The following is an 18,826-nucleotide window of genomic DNA, read 5'->3' on the forward strand; positions in this document are numbered from 1 at the left end:
GTTTTATATATAAAAATTAAGGTTTTTTCTGAAAAAATATTCAAATAAGGGTCCAAAAATAATTATTTTATGTAAATAAAAATAAAAATATAATATTTTTATAAATAACTTTATTTAGGGGTCCAAATATATTTTTTTGTCCTAGGACTTTCAAAATTGTTGGGTTGGACCAACAATATGTAAGAGAGATATTAAGGTTGTTAAGAGTATAAAAACAGAGTAAAAAGGTTGAAAATAAGAAGTGGGAAAGAGATGAAAGAGAAAAATGCATCTCTCTTTGAATAGTATAGATGACCAAACATTCAAGCCTTAATAAGTAGAATGATTCTAGTTGACTATATCAACTTTTTTTGAAACAGTTGGTTTTGACCGAAAGTCTAAGAAAGAAAGAAGTCTAAAAGAGAAAAGATTAGAGCATGTGCAAAACTAGGGCAAGAAAGCCTTTGTTCATTTATAACAAGAAACTATAACAAGAAGCAATAACTTCAACTTCAACTTCTGAGGCAGAAGGGTGATCATTTGCGGATTCAGACATCAAACGTTTCGCTTGTTGGGGAAATGCCCCAGTCCATTCATATACGAGCAGATACAGTTTAAACCATTTTTTCCACTTGCTAAAAGAGTATAAATAATGTCCAAAAAGACTTTGGGAGATGGCACTTACCCAACTGTCCCATCGTTGTTAGGTATTTCTTTGCGCTTCAGTCTAATTATTTTCACAACATCCTCTCTTTTATCAACTTTGTTTTTGCACAAAAAAAAACATGAACGAAACCACCTTAGCCTGCAATGTGAACATGCAAAAACGCTACTGAGTCTAATCAAGTTCACATCATATCTCTCATATACATATATATCCACATTTGAAACTAGAACAAGAAAGAAATTGAGTCTGATCAAGTTCACATCATATCTCTCATATACATATATATCCATATTTGAAACTAGAACGAGAAAGAAACTGTCTGATCAAGTTCACATCATATCGATCATATATATATATATATATATCCACATTTGAAACTAGAACGAGAAAGAAAAGTATAACGAGAACATACCAAGATGTTGCAACTTGTCAAAATCATTGAGATACCGCGAGCTTGGGAGTGACGCAGTTGGCTCACCAAAATCAGGCTTCCAAAAATGAGGAACTTTGGTTGAGGCCTAGAAGATGCATCAAGCATTAGTTGAAACTCAAATAAACAAATAATAACCAGTAAGTGTGCCAAGGTATACGCACCATGTTTTGTTTGAATACATCGTTAAAAGTTCTATTGAAGTCTGGAGAAGCTAAATCAAACACCTCTTTAGATGATGATTGTGACTGGTATAGTGAGATATTATTTGCTCAGTTGGTAAAGTATCGGGGTAAAGTATTTGAGTGTTACTGCCTCATTTTCTTTCCATGTTATCTGTCATCGGTCATCCCATAGAAACTCAACGAATATTCGTATCTTCCCATCCCTCTTTATCTTAGTTAAATATTCACAAATTGTTCCCATTTTCTTGTAAACCGTTACCGTAGAACCAAAGAAATAGCACATTATATAAACCCTAAAAGAAAGATGGAGACAATATAATACACTAAACTGAATTACCAAGCGAGAAACCACTATATATATACTAATTCTCCTAACTTCTGTTCGAAATGCTAATAAGTTTAAAAGTCATTTGAGAGAGAGACACATGGCTTCAAATTACAGAAGTAAGACTTTACACCTGTTTTGTCTGTTCCTTGCCCTATCTTGATCTCACATTTCCACGCTCGATTTTCTCCTTAAATTCGCTGGTCCTTTGTAAACCAAACCATTCGCTCGCTGCAGTTCCTTCATCCACACTTGTCTTCTTGACAGTTGCGTCACTGTTGTTGCCGTTGCCACACTCCAGTTTCTGAAGGTGCAAATTGAGAGTTATTATGATCAGGCTTGTCACTGCTCGTTTCCGTGTCTTGGGGACTCAAAGGCTCTGCCTAGCTCAGAGGCGATGGATCCGACCTCCACATCGTCTTCTTCTTCTTCTGGCGCCCAATCTCTGAAATTGACCAAAGGCGGTGGGATTTTGGCAAAGAACAGCTCCATGAAGTTGTTATAGATCCCCTTTCGGTAAGGGTTTTCCTTCTTATCGTAGTGGTACCGGAAATTCTCACAAGTCGTCTGCAAAACATAACAAAAGAATCAGACCAACGATAGTAGGTGACTGGAAACTAGGAAAGCGACGCTCAGTGCTTGCTAAAAGCTAAAGAATCTTTGCCTGGTTGGTGCAGATTAGGTAGAAGTGGAAGACACTAAGTCCACCAACAAACCAGACGGAAACAAAGCAGTAGAGAGCAAGAACACCTAATATTATGTCATCAGCGAGGACGAGATAGAATTCGCCATGGACTTCAAGTAAGCTGACCCATGAGAAGACAAAGACGTAGATGCAGAGGAGGGTTGAACATGATAAGAAACAGACGAAGAATGGATAGTTACGCTGCAAAGAAGTCCGTATACAAACAGCATAAGATCCTACACAGTTTTTTTGTTTGAGAAATGAGAACCGGTTTTAAGTAAGACTTACCAAGGCAATGCACTGACCTACCCATGGACAGTGATGATCAAACCTTTGGACACAGTTGTTGCAGATTGAGCAGTGAGAAGCGCGAGGAGGACGGTATAACTGACATGTATCACAGAATTTAACTTTGACGGTGAAGCCATTCACCATTATATCTTTTGTTCGAGGTAGTTTCGCATTTCCTCCTAGTTTGTCACTCACCCATTCCAAAGATTGGGTAACAACCTCAGGCGTTTCTGCCTCAGGAGCTTCTTTGTTCCTTGGGATAATCCCGGGGTCTCTTGTGGATGTCAAGAAGAGAAATATGAAATCCTGCATACAAAAAAAAGAAAGAAAGAAGAAGAGGTGAAAGATGCAGGAATTTGGGTCTCTAAGTATGACTTGGTTTTACAAAGTAAGTGTTTTTATACCAAGATTGTGAGAAGAATTGCACCCATCAGAACCAGAGAATGGAATAAAGGGTGGCGATTTCTGATTAAATAAGCCATCCTGATGCAGAAAGTGATAGCTGGCCCTCCTATCATACATGTGGTCAAAAGAAGCGACGATGCGTCTGGACCAAACACTAGTCTTCCTCCACAGCAAAATTTCTGAACACAGGAAACGATAGAGAAAATCCATTTCAGACTAACAATTGGTATATAGACAGGAATTAGGATCTTGCTTTTGCTCTAATCAATACACATGAATCTTTCCAAACTAAAGGCTAAAATCTATGAAGATGAGGACCTTAAGTAATACCAACTCTAGAACAGAGAAAGCGTAATTACTAGCAAATCAATTCCGAGCATCTTCAGGTACCATTTAAAATCTACAATGTGGTTCGCAAAAATGAAAACTTTTATATTTCGAATCATCACGGAAAACTAAAACTCATAATTTTCTTTGTAAATTGTGAAAAAAGAAGAAAAAAAAAAGATCTCACTTAACGCCAAGATAAATCTCAATCAGGAAGAAACAACACATGAAAATGTTTACATTTTTGCCGGGCCAGACTTGATAAATCCTTTTTCGTTCATGATTCTGAGAAGACATGGCGTTTCTTCGTCGTGGAGTGGAAATGAAGGATTGTTCTCAGATTTTCAGTCTCAGAATCCGCGGCCAAACGCCGCCTGAGAATAAAACCGGCGATTTCAATAACCGTGCCGCCGAATGTTCGGGCTTTTTCCCTCCGATCCTTGCCTTCCTTTCTTCTTCTGATAATGGTTTCTGGTTGAGAGATGTGATCTGCTTCTCTCTCTCACCCTCCATAGATTTGTCCTCCGCCATTGGAAGTTCCTAAACACCAACATCATTCTCTGGAACAACCTTAACATAGCTTTCTCGCCATCTCACACTGGGAGAGCCACGTGTCAATGAGTCAACATTCAATAAAAAGGTACCCACTCCGGTTCTTTCCATTCAAACCGAGTGAATTTCTATTTCGATTTTTATAAACCAGTGAAATTCGAATCCAAACCAAACTGCAAACCGGATTGATCCGGATCAAATCCAATCCGTTCGTTTAAAGAAGACGCAGAGAGACAAAGCTTATCCAGAAACTAAACTTGAAATGAAGGTCTGAAGGCGAAATTCTTCCATTCGAAGAAGATGGCTCTTCTCTGCTTCAATTCTCTCTCTCCTCTCTCTTCTCTCTCTTCTTCTTCTTCTTCTCCGCGCCTTCAACTTTCGTCTTTCGCTTCACCAGGTACGCATTTTCTCTCGTTTCTAGTCTCGACGTATCGCTCTTCACCTTCGCTTTTTCCGTGGAATTGTATTGGAAAATCTCCATTACAGACCCAAGATACCAAATTCTAATTCCTAAGCTACTTCAATTTCTTGTTTATCCAAGCAAAAAGCGTTTTTTTTATTCGGGTTTTGAAACTGAAGATATCGAAGTAGACGTTCATTGAGTCATTTCATCGAATACTTTAGATTTGATGTTTCTTAGGTTTTCTTGTGAATGCTCTGATCTTTTGGTTTCTTCATCGTATGGATTTCAGTTTGTAGCCTTAAACCCAACGGCGTCGAGTCCAAGAACAGAGTCTCTCTCAGTGCTTACAACTTGAGCAGTAGCCATGGAAGATATGCAATTGTGAAGGCGGTTGCTTCTGGCGTGGACGGGGCTGAGCCCGAGAGCAATGAGGAGCCAAACACTGTTGTTGCTGCTGTTCCAGTGGACAAACTACCATTGGAATCAAAAGAAGCTAAAGAGAAACAGCTGCTGGAACAGAGGATGAAGATGAAGTTGGCTAAGAAGATTAGGCTGCGCAGGGCAAGGCTTCTTCGTAAGCGTAAGATGAGGAAGAAGGGTCGATGGCCACCTTCCAAGATGAAGAAGCTGAAGAATGTCTAAGAGACGACTCTATGCTCTCTTTTTTTTTAATTCAATTTTTTTCTGTAATGTTGTTTGTAACTTTCGGGAACAATTTTAATGGCTTTTCAAATGCAACCATTGCTTTTTGGATTAATCTCAAACTGAGTTCTTTAAAGGAGCCATTCTTATACAAAGAGTGAGCTGTCTATGAATAAAACAAAAAAGTTTGGAACTTGCATCGAACTATTTGGTTACTACTAAGGAAGAACATGTGAACGGAAGATGAGAGGATAGGTGCAACAAAATCCGGTGCTCCAACACTGCAACAAGATTTATTCAGAAGATTGATTAAATAACCGGTTCTATCTATTCAAGTATAAGAGACTCTGATTAGGTATATGGCTTACCACGGAGAGGAGTGGACCTTGCTTGAACTTGTCATGGAATGAAAAGGAAAGAGCTTTTGGGTTTTCCCCAGGTCCTCTGATGAAACCGCTGTAAACATAAAAGCAAAGATTTGTCTTTTTTCGGTTTAGACAATGCAAGGATACACAAAAGAATGTCTAAGACTGATGGATGGATAATTGCAGAAATTACTTACACAAGTGATGCTGAAACAATAGGCGTCCTTCGTGTGTCGTAGATGGCAATCAATCCTTTGTAATTGTCATCGCCTCCTTTGTATGACACAGCCAATCGTTCCCCAGATGCATCCCATGCTATCTTCTCGATTCCCTCGCTGGTTGTTCAGTTATGATAACCATAATATGAGCAAACAATCAAAGAAAGGCCTCTCTGCGGGTTTAGTTTAACAACAATCAGATCATTTTACCTGCCATTCAAACTAGCTATCTCTGGTAATTCAACTGGTAACAGATGGGCATCTGAAAGTATACCAAAACAGGAGGATTAGGATGTTAACTGGTAAGTATGTCTAGTAGCTTATGCAAAACAGCTTCAAAAATAATTTCTGCATACCTAATGATGGTGGCTTGGATGAGAAATGAACAGAACCCAGTGTTGAAGATTTTGAAAACGAAATCAAGATAAACCGTCCTTCAGGATCCCATATTGCTCCCTTTAAGAGAATTTAGTATCAGTAAGTATCATAGTTTAGTCCTCTTAAGAGGAAATGAAACACAGTTGTAATTTCAAACATCAAAGAAGGGACATATTCTATGCTTAGTAATTTCAATGCATACAACACTCACGACAGTGACCTCATCCGAAAAAACCGCGTCGATCAATAACCAGTTGCATAACTCACGATCCTAGCTATTTAGCTACAATAGAATTTACCGTGACAGATCCAGATCCCGTAGACAAAGACCAGGGCTCAGATGTCCATGTGTTTGTTTCCCAAAGGCAAAAGGTCCCATCACTGTAATAAGAGAGAAAACCTCTTATTAGCAAACACATCAAACAGGAAAATACTTAAGACAGCTGTAAATAAGAAAGAGAGTTGATGTCCTACAATCTTGCTGCAAAGAAGTAGTCCCCTGTGGGTGACCATTTAAGCATTGATATGCCACCTAGTCCCCGTCGAATAGGTGTCCCCGCCCCTGGAAAATGTACATAGATCACATTCAGAAACAAGGAACTCTATCCACTTAAGCAAGACGCATTTTTTCATCTCAAGTCAAGATATAGAGTGTTACACAAGAGCAAGACAGCAAATTCTGTCTGATCAACGATTTAGACTTGATTGACTGATACTTCCATACCGAACTAGTTAGCAGCAAAGCGGAGGTGCAGCATTAAGAAAGAGTAGTAAATAGTCCTATTACCTTGAGAAACATCCCATATGGTGAATGAAGAGCTGTCGTATGAAGCTGATGCCAAATATGTGAAACTTGGTCAAGGGAAAACAGAATGGACAATATTAGGGACCCATGTGATGCAAGAATCCAACAAATCCAAATACTTTCCAACAATTGCCTATCATGAGAAACAACTCGATAAACAACTACGGTAAGCGAAATGATCTTGACAATGCGTGTAGTTCACTAATAAAACCAAAATGAAAGAAAAGCAAAACAGATATAGCAGAAAACATTTTTAGGATATCTTCCACATGGGCTCCAAGAGAGAGCACTAATTTGCTCATCATTTTGACACCGAAGAAAGTCCACCAAGATCCAGCGAGTTCCAGATCCTCGAGAGAGACTTCCTCTCAATGAAGAACCACCAGCTCTAACCAATGCCATGTTACCTGGGTAGGAAGCAGTCCATATGCATATCCCTCCCCTGTTTCAGTGGAGCAGTTGTTACTAGGTCATCTATCAAACCACCAAATAAAAGAAAGTAAAGATTATTCAAGGGAATAATACCCACCGACAGGCTACAGAGAGTGATTTCCCGCCATTTGGCCTCCACTCAAGGGCTTTAACATTTCTCTGAGAATCACTTGTTAAAATGCAGGGTTCTTTCTCATCTGTTCAAAACAGAATATCAAATTGGATGCACACGAAGTAGGAATACAAATAGAAAGAAGAAGAAAGAAAAAAAAACAGACCTTTGTCCTCGTAGTCACGAATTGTGACTTGACTTGCACCGGATATAAAGGCAATAATATGCTTCCCCTGATGCCAGCTCACTCCTTGAAGATCAATCTCTGACAGAAGATTTACCTACAAAATGTTGTGTAGAAAAGAAAAGATTATTGACACCAACAGCTACGAAAATGCCAATTTGAAATTGCAGAGAAGACATAGTGGATGACAATCCTAAAAACACACACCTTACAAATAACATATTCATTCCCCTAGATACAAAACGATAACTATTGTAAGTATCCATCACAAAATGGTAGACCTCCCTCAGTCCACGAAAAGAACAACACATAGAAATCAACAGTTTGCTAAGGCAGGATCTCTTAGTCATATTCTTACATCGATGGGTCGTAAAATATGTTTAAGAGAGTCTGCAACCATCGATTGCAGTATCGCCACCAGTCCTTTTCTCTCAACACTTCCCTTATCTCCACTCTCCTGGCCTTCGTTTTCCTGCAGAGAGCCAGGTCCAGAGTCGAACGAAACAGGGCTAAACACCAATCCCTGTGATCAAACAAACAATGAATGTGTCAAGAAAAGCCTTTGGTTGCTACCTACAAGGAATGGTTTCAAATCAACCTTTCAGGCTATATGAATTTATACAAAAATGAAAAAGGACGCAAACGCACGAGAATTTTTCCATACGTCTCTTGAGCTCGATCGTCAGACAAGTTCACAGCCGTAACTGCATTCCGTAAATCCAGTTAATTAGCTCAGAAATCCGAAAGCCCTAAATTTCAAAATAGAAAACAGAACATTGATATAAAAACTGAAAGGGCAAAGCTTTGTTTACTCAAGTCTCTGTTGATCTCGCAAACGGTGACGGAACCGGGATGAGGAAAAGATGCCATTGTCCTTTTTGTAGAATCCGCACTCCGAATCAAAAACAGTGTGACTTTGAAGTTTTTTTGCAGTATCTATTCAAGTTTGCAGCGATTACCACTTATCTGTCGAATGTCCGATTAGACTCGAAATCACAGATAAGTGCGGATTATTTCCGGAGAACGGCGACGGGTTTTCGCCGGAGAAACGGAGGGAGGGATACTGACGAGAGAGTTTTGATTTTGATTTAGGGGTTTTGGTTTGGTTTCCTGACCAATTTCTCGCTTCGACAGCTTGGATAATTGAATTAATAAAATATTGCTGTAATAAAAATATAATCCGGTGCAGATTGATCCCGTTACTAGACCGGGTCATAACCGGACATAAACTTTATAAGTCAAAGAAAGTCAAGGATTGAATTAAGTTATTACGTTAGAATCGGATTGAACCGGATTAGTCCATCGCAACTTTCCTAATCTCTTGTGTTATTCTAGTCAAAACTAAGACGAACCTAAACTACTTTTTGGTTCAAGAAATGGTTTTCGTTTCTGTGTTTCTTGTCGGTAATTTACGTAAACACGAAGTTAAGGGTTTTGTGCTTTTTCTCGCTAATTTACGTAACACAATTTAAAGGATAAACTTTATCTATGATTGTAAGTTATATGGCACACAACTTGCATCATAATATGTTGTTTTGGTGCCTTCTTGATTTTGTTTTTATAAATGGTAAAGCGAGTTATTTTGTTTCCGTGTTATAAGATTTTGAAACCTCACAAAATCAAAAGATTGGATTTTTCTTTTATGTATTTGTAGTAGATATAAGATTCCATTGCGTAGTCATATTTTCCCCCAAAAGATCCGGTTGGATCGGAGTTTGTAAATTTTCACTTACATCATTTTTCCAGGAAAAAAAAATAACAGATTGTCTCGTATAACAACAAAAGAGAAGTACTCGATTCTATAAAATATCTATAAGATTCTTGCAGACGGCAATTTCCAGCACATACTTGCACATTTTTTTGGCTATTCACACTTACATTTCTATGAACGTACATTGCTGAGCTAATTCATAACTGTAATTCTGTATATATCTCACCATTTGGTAGGCAGAAAACCTTGACTTTTGAATATGATTGCCAACTTCGGTCCGGGTTGTCCCAACAAAAAAAAAACTAATTTCGAAATTCTTAACTCTACGGACATAGATGTTATGAAAAGAATGTTTCAAATTTGAGATAATTCATATGCTTCCACATCATGTACATCATGTTTAGTTTTTAAATATCAACTATTCTCTTAATTCTTTAATTTTTTTTTGGCATGCAGTAATCTAATGATTTTTAAATTACTTCTAATTAAAATCTAATTAAAAAAGATGTCTGTGAATATTTGCAGCAAAAATAATGTTTCTTCTATCATATTTCGAGTTTATATATTCTTATAGGATATTAGCAATTAAAAATGCAACTGCTAAAACTGCTAAAACTGCAAATATTATTTTACTGGCAATGTATATTATGTAAAATATTATTAAAATATCATTGTTTAAAGAAAAAAATTCTAAAACACCAAAATAGAATCTTTAGCAGAAATTGCATGATACAGATACTGGAAGTTCAATATGGTGAATAAATAATTTTACAGAAAATATAGTACATTGAAAGCAAGAAAGTGCTGCTGCTGCTACTTCCCTGAGTACCTCACAACTAGCAGTTGCAAAATTAATTTTAGTATATCATCAGATAGAGCATATAAAATGTTCACCTTTGCTATGCCCTTAACCAACTAGCTGATTCTCAGCAGATATTTATTTTCCCCTCATCCTTATTCTTTTCAAGGCATAGTTTAGTCTATCGTACTTGTTTTTGCACAAAAATACAGCACCAAAACCATTTTCACCTGCCATGTGAACATAAATTTAGCAAAGGCAGTTTGGTGCAAAAGTTGTTCATAAGCCCATATGCAAAGACGCTACTGAAAGTATAAAGGAGAATATACTAAGATGTTTCTGCTGTTCAAATTCACTGAGACACCAAGAGCTTACCTTTGGCTCACCAAAAGCAGAAAGTGGGTTCTGAAACTGAAGAACTTTGGTTGAGGGCTTGAAGATGACATCAATTGCATGCATTAGTTGAAACTCAGATAAACACATTATGTGATAATTTTGATAAAACTGAATAGATTAATTTGGTATACTTACAGATTTTTCATCATCTTTATCAGGAATTGAAGCGACATCTGAAGAAGATAACCCCAGTGACCTATATTCTGAGTGATTGCTGTTTTCGACTGTATCACCACCTCTTCTAAAAAATGATTTCTGCTAGATGCAATGAATTTTTTTTCAGGAAGAACGACCAATGTAAACAACATTCTAACCAGCAGTAAAATCAAACACAATGATAATTTTGATAAAACTGAATAGATTACTTTGGCATAAACAGTATACTTACAAATTTTTTATCATCTTTGTCAGGAATTGAAGCTACATCTAAAAAGGATAATCACATCTCTTGTCTTTTTTTTTTAAAAAAAACAATCATCTCATGTCCCTTACTTTAACAGTAAAATCCTAAAAGCTTATTCAATTTTCAAAAGAAACCAAAAAAAAATAACAAAAAAGTAACAAAAAAATGGTAAACCCTTAGACCAGGTCCATTAGAGTTTCTTAAGAGGTTTAGGATTGTGTTTCTTTGCAATTATTGGGTTAAAAAAAAAGACTCAAATACATAAGAAACGATAAGATTTTAAGGAGCAATCTTTAGAGAGTTTATTCGGACAGGTGTAAGAAAGCGCTCATTGGTGTTTGGTTAAAAAACAATTGAAACTGATTCTCTTTCCAAACGTGGACCATAACTATTTTTTTCGCCATCAATTTGGTTGATGTTTTTTATTTTTCTTCACTATTCATAAAGAAAAAAAAAATTCTTAAGAACTCTAAAGAGGGTTCTCTAATTACATGTTCTTACTCTAGTAATAAACTAATAACTAATAAGAACACAAGAATTAAAATAAATTAAAAAAATAAGAAAAAGAAATCCTGGCAGACACCGAAACACAAGATAATGTAAGACTTAGGACATAAGCTTTTTGCCATCTCACAAGACGCAAACGCGGTTACTTGGAATCATACACCAAGTGTTCCTAACACGGGCAGTCATTTACGCCTATATATATAAACTCACATTATATTACACAATCAGAAGATCATATTGAAAGCAAAAAGATTTAAAGACAAAACGTATAAGACAATATGTTTGATTGGGTACATGGAAACTCTCGATTACCACTCGCCTTATCTGTACGTTGCCATCCATCTCTTTGCTAGATGTTCTTCAACAAGTCGTTGTATTTTCTTTTCTAATGTATATTTTTTCTCTGTTGCTAAAGATTGTCGAGCTTCTGGTAGATATGGATTGCCAAGGATGTGAAAGGAAGGTTAGAAGAGCCATTTCCAAACTCGATGGTAAGTGGGGGAAACAAAACATAATACAAAATCAAACATCCATTTGATTCGTATAACCATAATGCAAATCTCTTATAACATTAATTGTAGTTGAGATTATATATTGATAAACTAACTTAACAGTCTAGTGATCAACATGTAATATTATAGGAGTTGATACGGTAGAGATAGACGTGGATCGGCAAAAAGTGACGGTCACAGGGTACGTGGATCGAGAAGAGGTTCTTAAAATGGTGAAACGAACGGGACGAGTAGTGGAGTTCTGGCCATTTCCTTATAATGGATATTATGGCGACTATTATACGTATCCTGCTCAATACTTGGAACAATCGGATCAGAAGATAAATCATGCAGAAAATAATGTTTCATACAGTGGGAAATACGATTTGTATGAAGACGGTTATTATCCTCGTCCGCCCCAAAAAGTTGATGAAAATGCTCTTCATCTCTTTAGCGATGACAATGTACATGCTTGTGCTATCATGTGATTTTTTTGTATTTTTATCTTTGCTCATTCTTTTATTAAATTTATTCGTTTTGTAATTCTAGAATACCAAAATTTATTCCTTTTTTTAATAAAATTATTCTTTTTCGATTTAGTCTTTTTTTTTATTCCTCTAAAATTGTAAGTTTGTTTGATATAGTTTTAATTTAGTGGATATTTGATTGGGCCTAATGTTAAAGTATAGGCCCAATATAGCTATTGTCATGAAGCGGCCATTGAAGCGCCACGAATTCTCTCTCCTTTATTTTAAAACACACAGAGAAGAAGATTCTTCAACTTCATCCAATTCACTTGAATGCAACACAAAAACCATCGTTGTATATGTACATGTGTGGAGACCAGGTATGAGTGAGTGAGCTCCTGAAAACAAAATGGAGGGATCCCTGGATTTCTTCATGTTGGGTCACTACATGTAGTAGAAGACGCGACTTGAAAACGCGAATTTTATAACGCTTCCCGCGATTCCCAGTTTCTTCCGCCGTACGAGTACGAGCGGTTTCTACTGTAACCGGGTTACTTCGTCAGCTCTCCAATTTCAGCCGCGGTGCGTTTGAGTCGGTAATCGCGTTACCTGAAGACGCGAGCGTTTCTCTTGTTGCTGCGTAAGTAACTGGATGCTGCTTGTTCTTTTATAGTGATTAATATTGTGTTTAGCCATTTGGATTCTTAATTAGGGAACTGATTATGCTAGATTTCCATTAAAGCATGCGTTTCCTATCTTGATGCAAGCCCAATGCAATGTGGCTCTAATTTATCTAAGGGTCACCTTTCAGAACGTTGATCTCGATTGCCTTGTAATTATGGTTATCTTAATATTCAATTAAATTTCTGATTGGAAATTCTTCTGCTGTGGAGCCTAGATAGTGGAATGTGATTCATTCATCGACATGGTTTTAGTTTTGTCCGTATATAACTGCTTCTCAGTTTTTGATCTATATCCATTAATCTTTTCCGATATAGTTGTGACCATACCTGTCGACATGTATTGTCTTGTTTTTGATGATCTTGCTTAGAGCTCGTAATCTTCTTATGTTGTTGGCATGAGGATCCATCTTGAATGCATGAAGTCTGAGAATGCCTCAGTTTGAAGTTCTTATAGTCTCTAGGCTATATGTTTGTGTAAAATTAGAATTAAAACAGTAAAAGAGTTATAGCCACTGCACCTCGAGATGTAGTTTGGGCTAGGAGGCCTGTGATGGTGTTCGGAAACTAATAACATTACCCATTTGGACCAGGTAGCTGTGGAAGGAAGAGACATAGGATTCATATTGTTGTAGAAGCTTAAAATTGTATAATTTTTTGGGCTGAGACTGAAATTGTGATCTGTATGTTTACTATTGGAACTTATTGTGTCGATTATAAGGTCTAGCTGTTTGAAACATGCGCAGAACCTGTGTTTCTTGATCGAAGCGTTTCGACTCAACAACAAAATGAGATGAGAAACAGAGGTTAGCTGGGCTAGATCTCGTATTTTCCAAAGTATATGCAAATCTCAGAATATTTTTGTAGCTGCTTCACCAGTGTTTTACATGCTAGCAATAAAATCAACCGATGATTTTAACTGATGAAATTATAAAAAAATATCAACTTGTGGATGATGTGACAAATACAAATGCGTGTATATTCTCTCTGTTTTATTTCCTTCTACTACCGGTGAAAATCTGAAAACGCTTTGTAATTTCTTCCAGAAATCATTTGAAGAAGGCGCCATGTAAATTCATCGCAAAAGCAAAGCCAGACCTAGATCAAGGTGGTATAAACAAAAGAACCAAAGGTAATACTTACGCTCTAGCACTTGCTTGTAAGGTTTCTTCATATCATATCCGGTTTCAAACAAACCCAAAAAAATTAATTAATTCATGTCATTCTCATATGTTTAGAAGTCCAAAGACCGACCCACATGAGATGATAGATAAGTGTCTGAATCTGAATCAGACAAAGTAGATGATGTGTCCCTCATAAACCCTTCTCAGGTGCAACCAACAAACACCTATATTTGTCGCCGTTGCATTTCATTAGTCTTTGTTCCGATTATATATTATATATAATCGTTTGGTCAATCTATGGTCCCTCCCTTATATTTATTGCTGAGATAATCTCTTCCACCGTCCACATGTTACGAAATTTTTGTTTTGTTTTTAAAATGATTCTCGTTCAAAATTCATTGTGCATATAGATCCAACAAAATGTGAAGTTCATCCAAATATAGTGTCCACATTGGTCAAACGTTTGCAAAGTTTTGAGTCAGTGTTTAAAAGTTTACGTTTTTGTATCTAATGGGTAAGTTTAATCTCAACGGAACATTGGTATCGTGTAAATTAAGAAGTTTTGCAAATGACGTTTTACTGTCAAACTTGGAACACGGCTGATGATGATCACTGCTTCCTCTTTTGTGGCATTGAACGTTGACTCAACTTTAAAACTGACCTAAGATTGTATTGAAAAAAATATTGAAACTTTGAACAACTTCAAATTCCTTGCGACTTTTCTCATCCCTCTCATTCCTTGTAGATAATTTTAATTAATATATTTTCTTCACCTTTTGTCTTTTCTGATCACCAAACCCATTAAGAGATATTTTTTTATTTAAACTTTTCTTTTGGGGATGTAATCTTTTTGACTTGGGTTCTAGCACTATCGTTTACTTTGATATGCTCTTGTAGAGTAGTAGTTGTTGGAATATAATCTTCTCTTTGATGTAAACGGTTCTTGCTCTTACACTATGCTTGATTTTGTGACTAATTAGTTTCTAACGTTTCATTGGGAAAACGAGAAAATTAAAAATCAAAGGAAAATTGTTTGGATTTGTATCAGTAATGGAGACATTATTGTGGGGGTGGTAACGTATATAATTGTCTTATGTGTGATATCGACAACATATATGTCCATGGGACCATCAAGATATTCTCTTTAGCTGCTGAGTAAAAAATCTATCAAATATTATCTTTTTCGCTCTCTAGCCTCAGTGGCGGTTAAAGCTTAAAAGTAAGAGTTGTTTTACTTGTTACTACTTGTTTCTCTAATCGTAACGAAAATTAAAATTGCTACACTCAGTAAATGTTTTATTAATCAGAGTAATCGTGTGTTCTTCTATTATCTGAGTTGGACAAGATGAGCTCTTTGTTGACTTGTAAATCCGTGGTTCATCCTTTTAAAATGAAGATGACAGAAATGCTATTTGAAAAGAATTCAATTTATATGTAGGAAAAATATATTTAAAAAGGGAACTATTTAGAAAAACTAATATTGGACCAAGTAGGATCCAAGTAACGGAACTTATCCGAGAAAAATAAGTAAACAAAAAGAAAAAAAATGAAGAAAGTAAAACCTTAACATTGATTTTCCCAAAAGTATGAACAAGAGAGACTCCATAGCCACAAAGCTCAGCCCGAAAAAACAAAATATTCATAAAGAAGAGAAAATACAATTAAAAAAAAAAAACGATCTAAAGAAAAAAGTAAAAAAAAAAGGATTACATCTACAAACACACTAATTGAATCCAATCGATCACATAACTTTCCACGATTCAAGCGTCGGGTAACTATCCAATTCCACGGCGGAGCCACCACCAACACCATCCGCCGTCGCCGCCGTATTCGCAGCACCGGACCGATGAAACAAACTAATCGGAGCTGAAACAGAGCCCAACTCCTGGTGATGGTTAGACAAAAACGAAGACGTATCGAGCGTCGGAAGCGCCGAAGATCGATCCAAAGTCCTGCTAGCGAGCCGATGCGGCTCCGGCTTAACGATCGGCGACAAAATGCCGTGAGAAGAACCAACGAATTTCGCGCCGGTGACTTCCTGAACCATCTGCCGGAAATTAGCCGCATCCGCCGTTATAAACGTAGTCTGAGATTTCTTCGTAGAAACTCTCGATCGGCGTTTCGGTGGTTTAACACCGGAAAGACCAGGACCACGCTTACGCTTCGCGCCGCCATAGGCAGCGATCTCCGGATCTGAGCCGAAGGAGACGTTAGAGAGGGTTTGAGGAGGGGAGAAATCGGAGACGGCGGCGGAATCGAAGTAAGCGGAGGGAGAAAGAGGATCGGCGTGAAGAGAATCGGTGGTTGTGGAAGTTGAGATGGATCGGTGAAGAGCTTTAGCGAGTAAGTCACTATCGTGAGAGAAAGGATCAGGAAGTAACCATGAGTCGATGTTGTTGTTGTTGTTGAAGCTTTGACGGAATGACCAGGGCTCGATGCTCGTTAATCCCTCAGATGACGTCATAGATTTAACCGCCGGAAAAATTTAGGAACCTTAAACCGGAAAATTGATCGGGAAAAAAAGGAATTAGAGAATCTTTTTAATGGAGCTCTCTGGTTTTTGGGTGGAGGAGAGGAAGTTTGAAGAGTGAACGAAAGAGGAAGGGATGAGAGATAAATAAATAGGACGGCGTAGAGAGAGAGAGACCGAGGAGAGAGAGGGTGAAACCGCGTGGAGAGGAGAGAGAGAAGTAAGACACGCGTCAGCAGAGTTGTACGGAAGTCTGACTCAGCTCTGCTTCTTCTACGGTCTTATTTAATTAAACACATGAGTCCATGTCTTAAACTTTAATACAGTATTAGTTGAGGATAATGACGTCGCTAATCTCTTCTTATTGAAACTTTTGGAGAAATGGATTTGCGGAATTTGTCAAATATAGGAGCATTTCCACTAGTGTTATTCATGTTGAGTTTCACAAGAATAATTTAATAATTTTTTTTGAAGAGAGAAAAAGCTAGTATTCCTTTGTCACACTTCATCAATTTCATTAAACGTCCAATAAACGCTTGCTCCATGTTTTAAAAACTGGTTTCTTCAGCTCCTTATATAAAGAGTAATCCATAAGGAAAATGAATTTTTAAAATTTTTTTTAATCATTTTGTTTATGAAATCGTACCACAAAATGGGTTAAATAAAAGTGCTCTAATTGACTACGTTGGAAAAAAAAAACACTTTTTTACTTCTAAATATCTATGAAGTTATAGTTATTAGTTACAGCTAACTGATTCGATCCGTAATTTGACGAATTAAGTACCTGATTATATGTAGAAACTTAGATTGACAATGCAAGGACTCTAATCTCTTATTTTTTTTGCCAGTTAAACTTCAAAAACAAGTCACATTTGGTTAAAATCGACTTAATCAATATACATACTATATTGTATGTCGTCATATACGGACCCATAAACGCAGAGAAAAGAATGTTGGTTATAAACCTAAAATTCCGAGCTTAGTATTAATTTTTGTTTGTTTTCAATAGTGTTAGCATTTAGCAACCTAGAATTCCGAGTTTAGTAAATTTTTCGCATTATTTCTACGGAGTATTGAATTAACATTACAAAAGTACAACTATTTCCATTAACTCCACTAAACCACACAAATGTGACTTGTTTCCATAATCGGTACGGAGTATTGTTTTTGTTCCACCAAAACCGTATATATAGACATAAACTTGAAACGAATTAAAATACCGAATGGGAAACGCTCTGTTACATAAATGCAGGTATGACTTTGTGACTAATACTAGTAGAATATTTCTAGCTCCTATATTGGTTTGATTAATTATTTAATGCGGTTCCATTTTTGTGAGAGGCATCGTATTCAACTTTTTGTTTCTTCGATATTATACTGGGTCAATATGTATATTATCTAATCTTTTGGTTATCTCTCTAAATCCATACCAACATACAAACCCTGAAACAACCATATATATATATATAGCGTAAATTGCAAAGAAGAACACTAAAACAAGGATAGCTGATAATAGATCCAACCAACCATTCTTGGTTGACCGATTCAACAACTATACGTAATCATTTTTTATTATTGTCATTTTTCTTGTAGATATCTATATTTACATATCAATATATACTTTGACCTATTGAATGATTTTTGTCATATACTCATTGTAAATTCAAAATTGCAAACTTTCGTTTTGTCAATGGGTAAATAAAAACTTGAGTAATTTAATATATTTGTTTTTTCACCGTTTCAAATACATTGATGACAAAACCAACTATATACACACTATTTGTAATGTTTTGACTATCACTATTATTTAAAGTATAGGCTTCTAGTGTCTCGATTGACCTCGAACAATCTGGAACTTAATTCTAATGATAATTTTGTATAGTCACAAATTTATGGACTTTTACTTGCAGTAGTAACTAACAATAGACCAATATATACATGTTTTATATTTTGTTTTACTAACTTGCCTGCTAAAATTAAGGTGAATGTCTTGAACTCAATATTGGTATTGTAACATCTCTATCCCAGGCTCCTAAGAGAGCGGGGAACCGGGTATGTTAGATCGGTCATCGAACCGCGTTCGGTAAGATGTCCGATTTGGTGAGCACACAGGATCACTAGGAAAACGCCCAGGTAACAATCAACAACACAGACTTAGGCTGATCTCCCTACTAAACCTGAAAGACAAGAGGAGAGGAGGGGTGAGTAATTGGGATTACTCAGTGAGGGTGGACCTTAAGGAGGCCCACAACGTCATCAAACTAGCATAAATTGATTTTAAGAGATCTAATCCTAAAGCAAGCCCAAGCAACACATATATAGATATATTTACTTATATATATAGACAATTCATTCCTAGCAATCAATCACACAGCATTCAAGGATAACCCTAC

The 18,826-nt window shown here is 36.7% G+C and overlaps 5 protein-coding genes across 5 annotated transcripts; 2 read left to right on the forward strand and 3 right to left on the reverse strand.

The window, feature by feature from the left end:
- Nucleotides 1-1,590: 1,590 nt before the first annotated feature.
- LOC18020035 (probable protein S-acyltransferase 1) lies at nucleotides 1,591-3,878 on the reverse strand. Its single transcript, XM_024157043.1, is given in 6 exon segments — nucleotides 1,591-1,957; nucleotides 1,959-2,153; nucleotides 2,251-2,472; nucleotides 2,560-2,868; nucleotides 2,967-3,146; nucleotides 3,535-3,878. Coding segments are annotated over 6 exon segments (1,062 nt in total). The 5' UTR covers nucleotides 3,592-3,878; the 3' UTR covers nucleotides 1,591-1,858.
- A 197-nt stretch (nucleotides 3,879-4,075) lies between these two features.
- On the forward strand, nucleotides 4,076-5,006 carry LOC18020036 (50S ribosomal protein 5, chloroplastic). Its single transcript, XM_006402870.2, has 2 exons — nucleotides 4,076-4,243; nucleotides 4,539-5,006. The coding sequence occupies exons 1-2, from the start codon at nucleotides 4,147-4,149 to the stop codon at nucleotides 4,889-4,891; spliced, it is 450 nt and encodes a 149-aa protein (XP_006402933.1). The 5' UTR covers nucleotides 4,076-4,146; the 3' UTR covers nucleotides 4,892-5,006.
- LOC18020037 (aladin) lies at nucleotides 4,961-8,490 on the reverse strand. The gene is made up of 14 exons (XM_024157042.1): nucleotides 8,198-8,490; nucleotides 8,034-8,089; nucleotides 7,744-7,908; nucleotides 7,368-7,482; nucleotides 7,187-7,286; nucleotides 6,920-7,099; nucleotides 6,640-6,698; nucleotides 6,327-6,414; nucleotides 6,152-6,233; nucleotides 5,831-5,930; nucleotides 5,685-5,736; nucleotides 5,454-5,591; nucleotides 5,260-5,347; nucleotides 4,961-5,172 (listed from the first exon to the last, which is right to left on the reverse strand). Exons 1-14 carry the CDS (start codon nucleotides 8,253-8,255, stop codon nucleotides 5,110-5,112), a joined length of 1,344 nt encoding a protein of 447 aa, XP_024012810.1. The 5' UTR covers nucleotides 8,256-8,490; the 3' UTR covers nucleotides 4,961-5,109.
- A 2,937-nt stretch (nucleotides 8,491-11,427) lies between these two features.
- On the forward strand, nucleotides 11,428-12,203 carry LOC18020038 (heavy metal-associated isoprenylated plant protein 45). The gene is made up of 3 exons (XM_006402874.2): nucleotides 11,428-11,527; nucleotides 11,617-11,692; nucleotides 11,843-12,203. The coding sequence occupies exons 1-3, from the start codon at nucleotides 11,480-11,482 to the stop codon at nucleotides 12,178-12,180; spliced, it is 462 nt and encodes a 153-aa protein (XP_006402937.1). The 5' UTR covers nucleotides 11,428-11,479; the 3' UTR covers nucleotides 12,181-12,203.
- A 3,208-nt stretch (nucleotides 12,204-15,411) lies between these two features.
- LOC18020039 (calmodulin-binding protein 25) lies at nucleotides 15,412-16,624 on the reverse strand. The gene has a single exon (XM_006402875.2). It carries the CDS (start codon nucleotides 16,425-16,427, stop codon nucleotides 15,705-15,707), a length of 723 nt encoding a protein of 240 aa, XP_006402938.1. The 5' UTR covers nucleotides 16,428-16,624; the 3' UTR covers nucleotides 15,412-15,704.
- Between the last annotated feature and the right edge of the window lie 2,202 nt (nucleotides 16,625-18,826).

The sequence above is a fragment of the Eutrema salsugineum genome, unplaced genomic scaffold (assembly GCF_000478725.1).
Source record: "Eutrema salsugineum unplaced genomic scaffold, Eutsalg1_0 scaffold_19, whole genome shotgun sequence".
In the NCBI taxonomy this organism is placed as follows: Eukaryota; Viridiplantae; Streptophyta; class Magnoliopsida; order Brassicales; family Brassicaceae; genus Eutrema; species Eutrema salsugineum.

What these genes read in the sequence shown, in the direction of transcription:
- LOC18020036 (XM_006402870.2), top strand. Translation starts at nt 4,147, where the DNA reads ATGGCTCTTCTCTGCTTCAATTCTCTCTCTCCTCTCTCTTCTCTCTCT. An exon ending in TTCGTCTTTCGCTTCACCAG is followed by an intron (nt 4,244 to 4,538) that starts GTACGCATTTTC and finishes TATGGATTTCAG; the next exon opens with TTTGTAGCCTTAAACCCAAC.
- LOC18020037 (XM_024157042.1), bottom strand. Translation starts at nt 8,255, where the DNA reads ATGGCATCTTTTCCTCATCCCGGTTCCGTCACCGTTTGCGAGATCAAC. An exon ending in TCTTGGAGCCCATGTGGAAG is followed by an intron (nt 6,699 to 6,919) that starts ATATCCTAAAAA and finishes ACCAAGTTTCAC; the next exon opens with ATATTTGGCATCAGCTTCAT. An exon ending in ATTGTTTCAGCATCACTTGT is followed by an intron (nt 5,348 to 5,453) that starts GTAAGTAATTTC and finishes TTATGTTTACAG; the next exon opens with CGGTTTCATCAGAGGACCTG.
- LOC18020038 (XM_006402874.2), top strand. Translation starts at nt 11,480, where the DNA reads ATGTTTGATTGGGTACATGGAAACTCTCGATTACCACTCGCCTTATCT. An exon ending in GATTACCACTCGCCTTATCT is followed by an intron (nt 11,528 to 11,616) that starts GTACGTTGCCAT and finishes CTGTTGCTAAAG; the next exon opens with ATTGTCGAGCTTCTGGTAGA. An exon ending in AGCCATTTCCAAACTCGATG is followed by an intron (nt 11,693 to 11,842) that starts GTAAGTGGGGGA and finishes GTAATATTATAG; the next exon opens with GAGTTGATACGGTAGAGATA.
- LOC18020039 (XM_006402875.2), bottom strand. Translation starts at nt 16,427, where the DNA reads ATGACGTCATCTGAGGGATTAACGAGCATCGAGCCCTGGTCATTCCGT.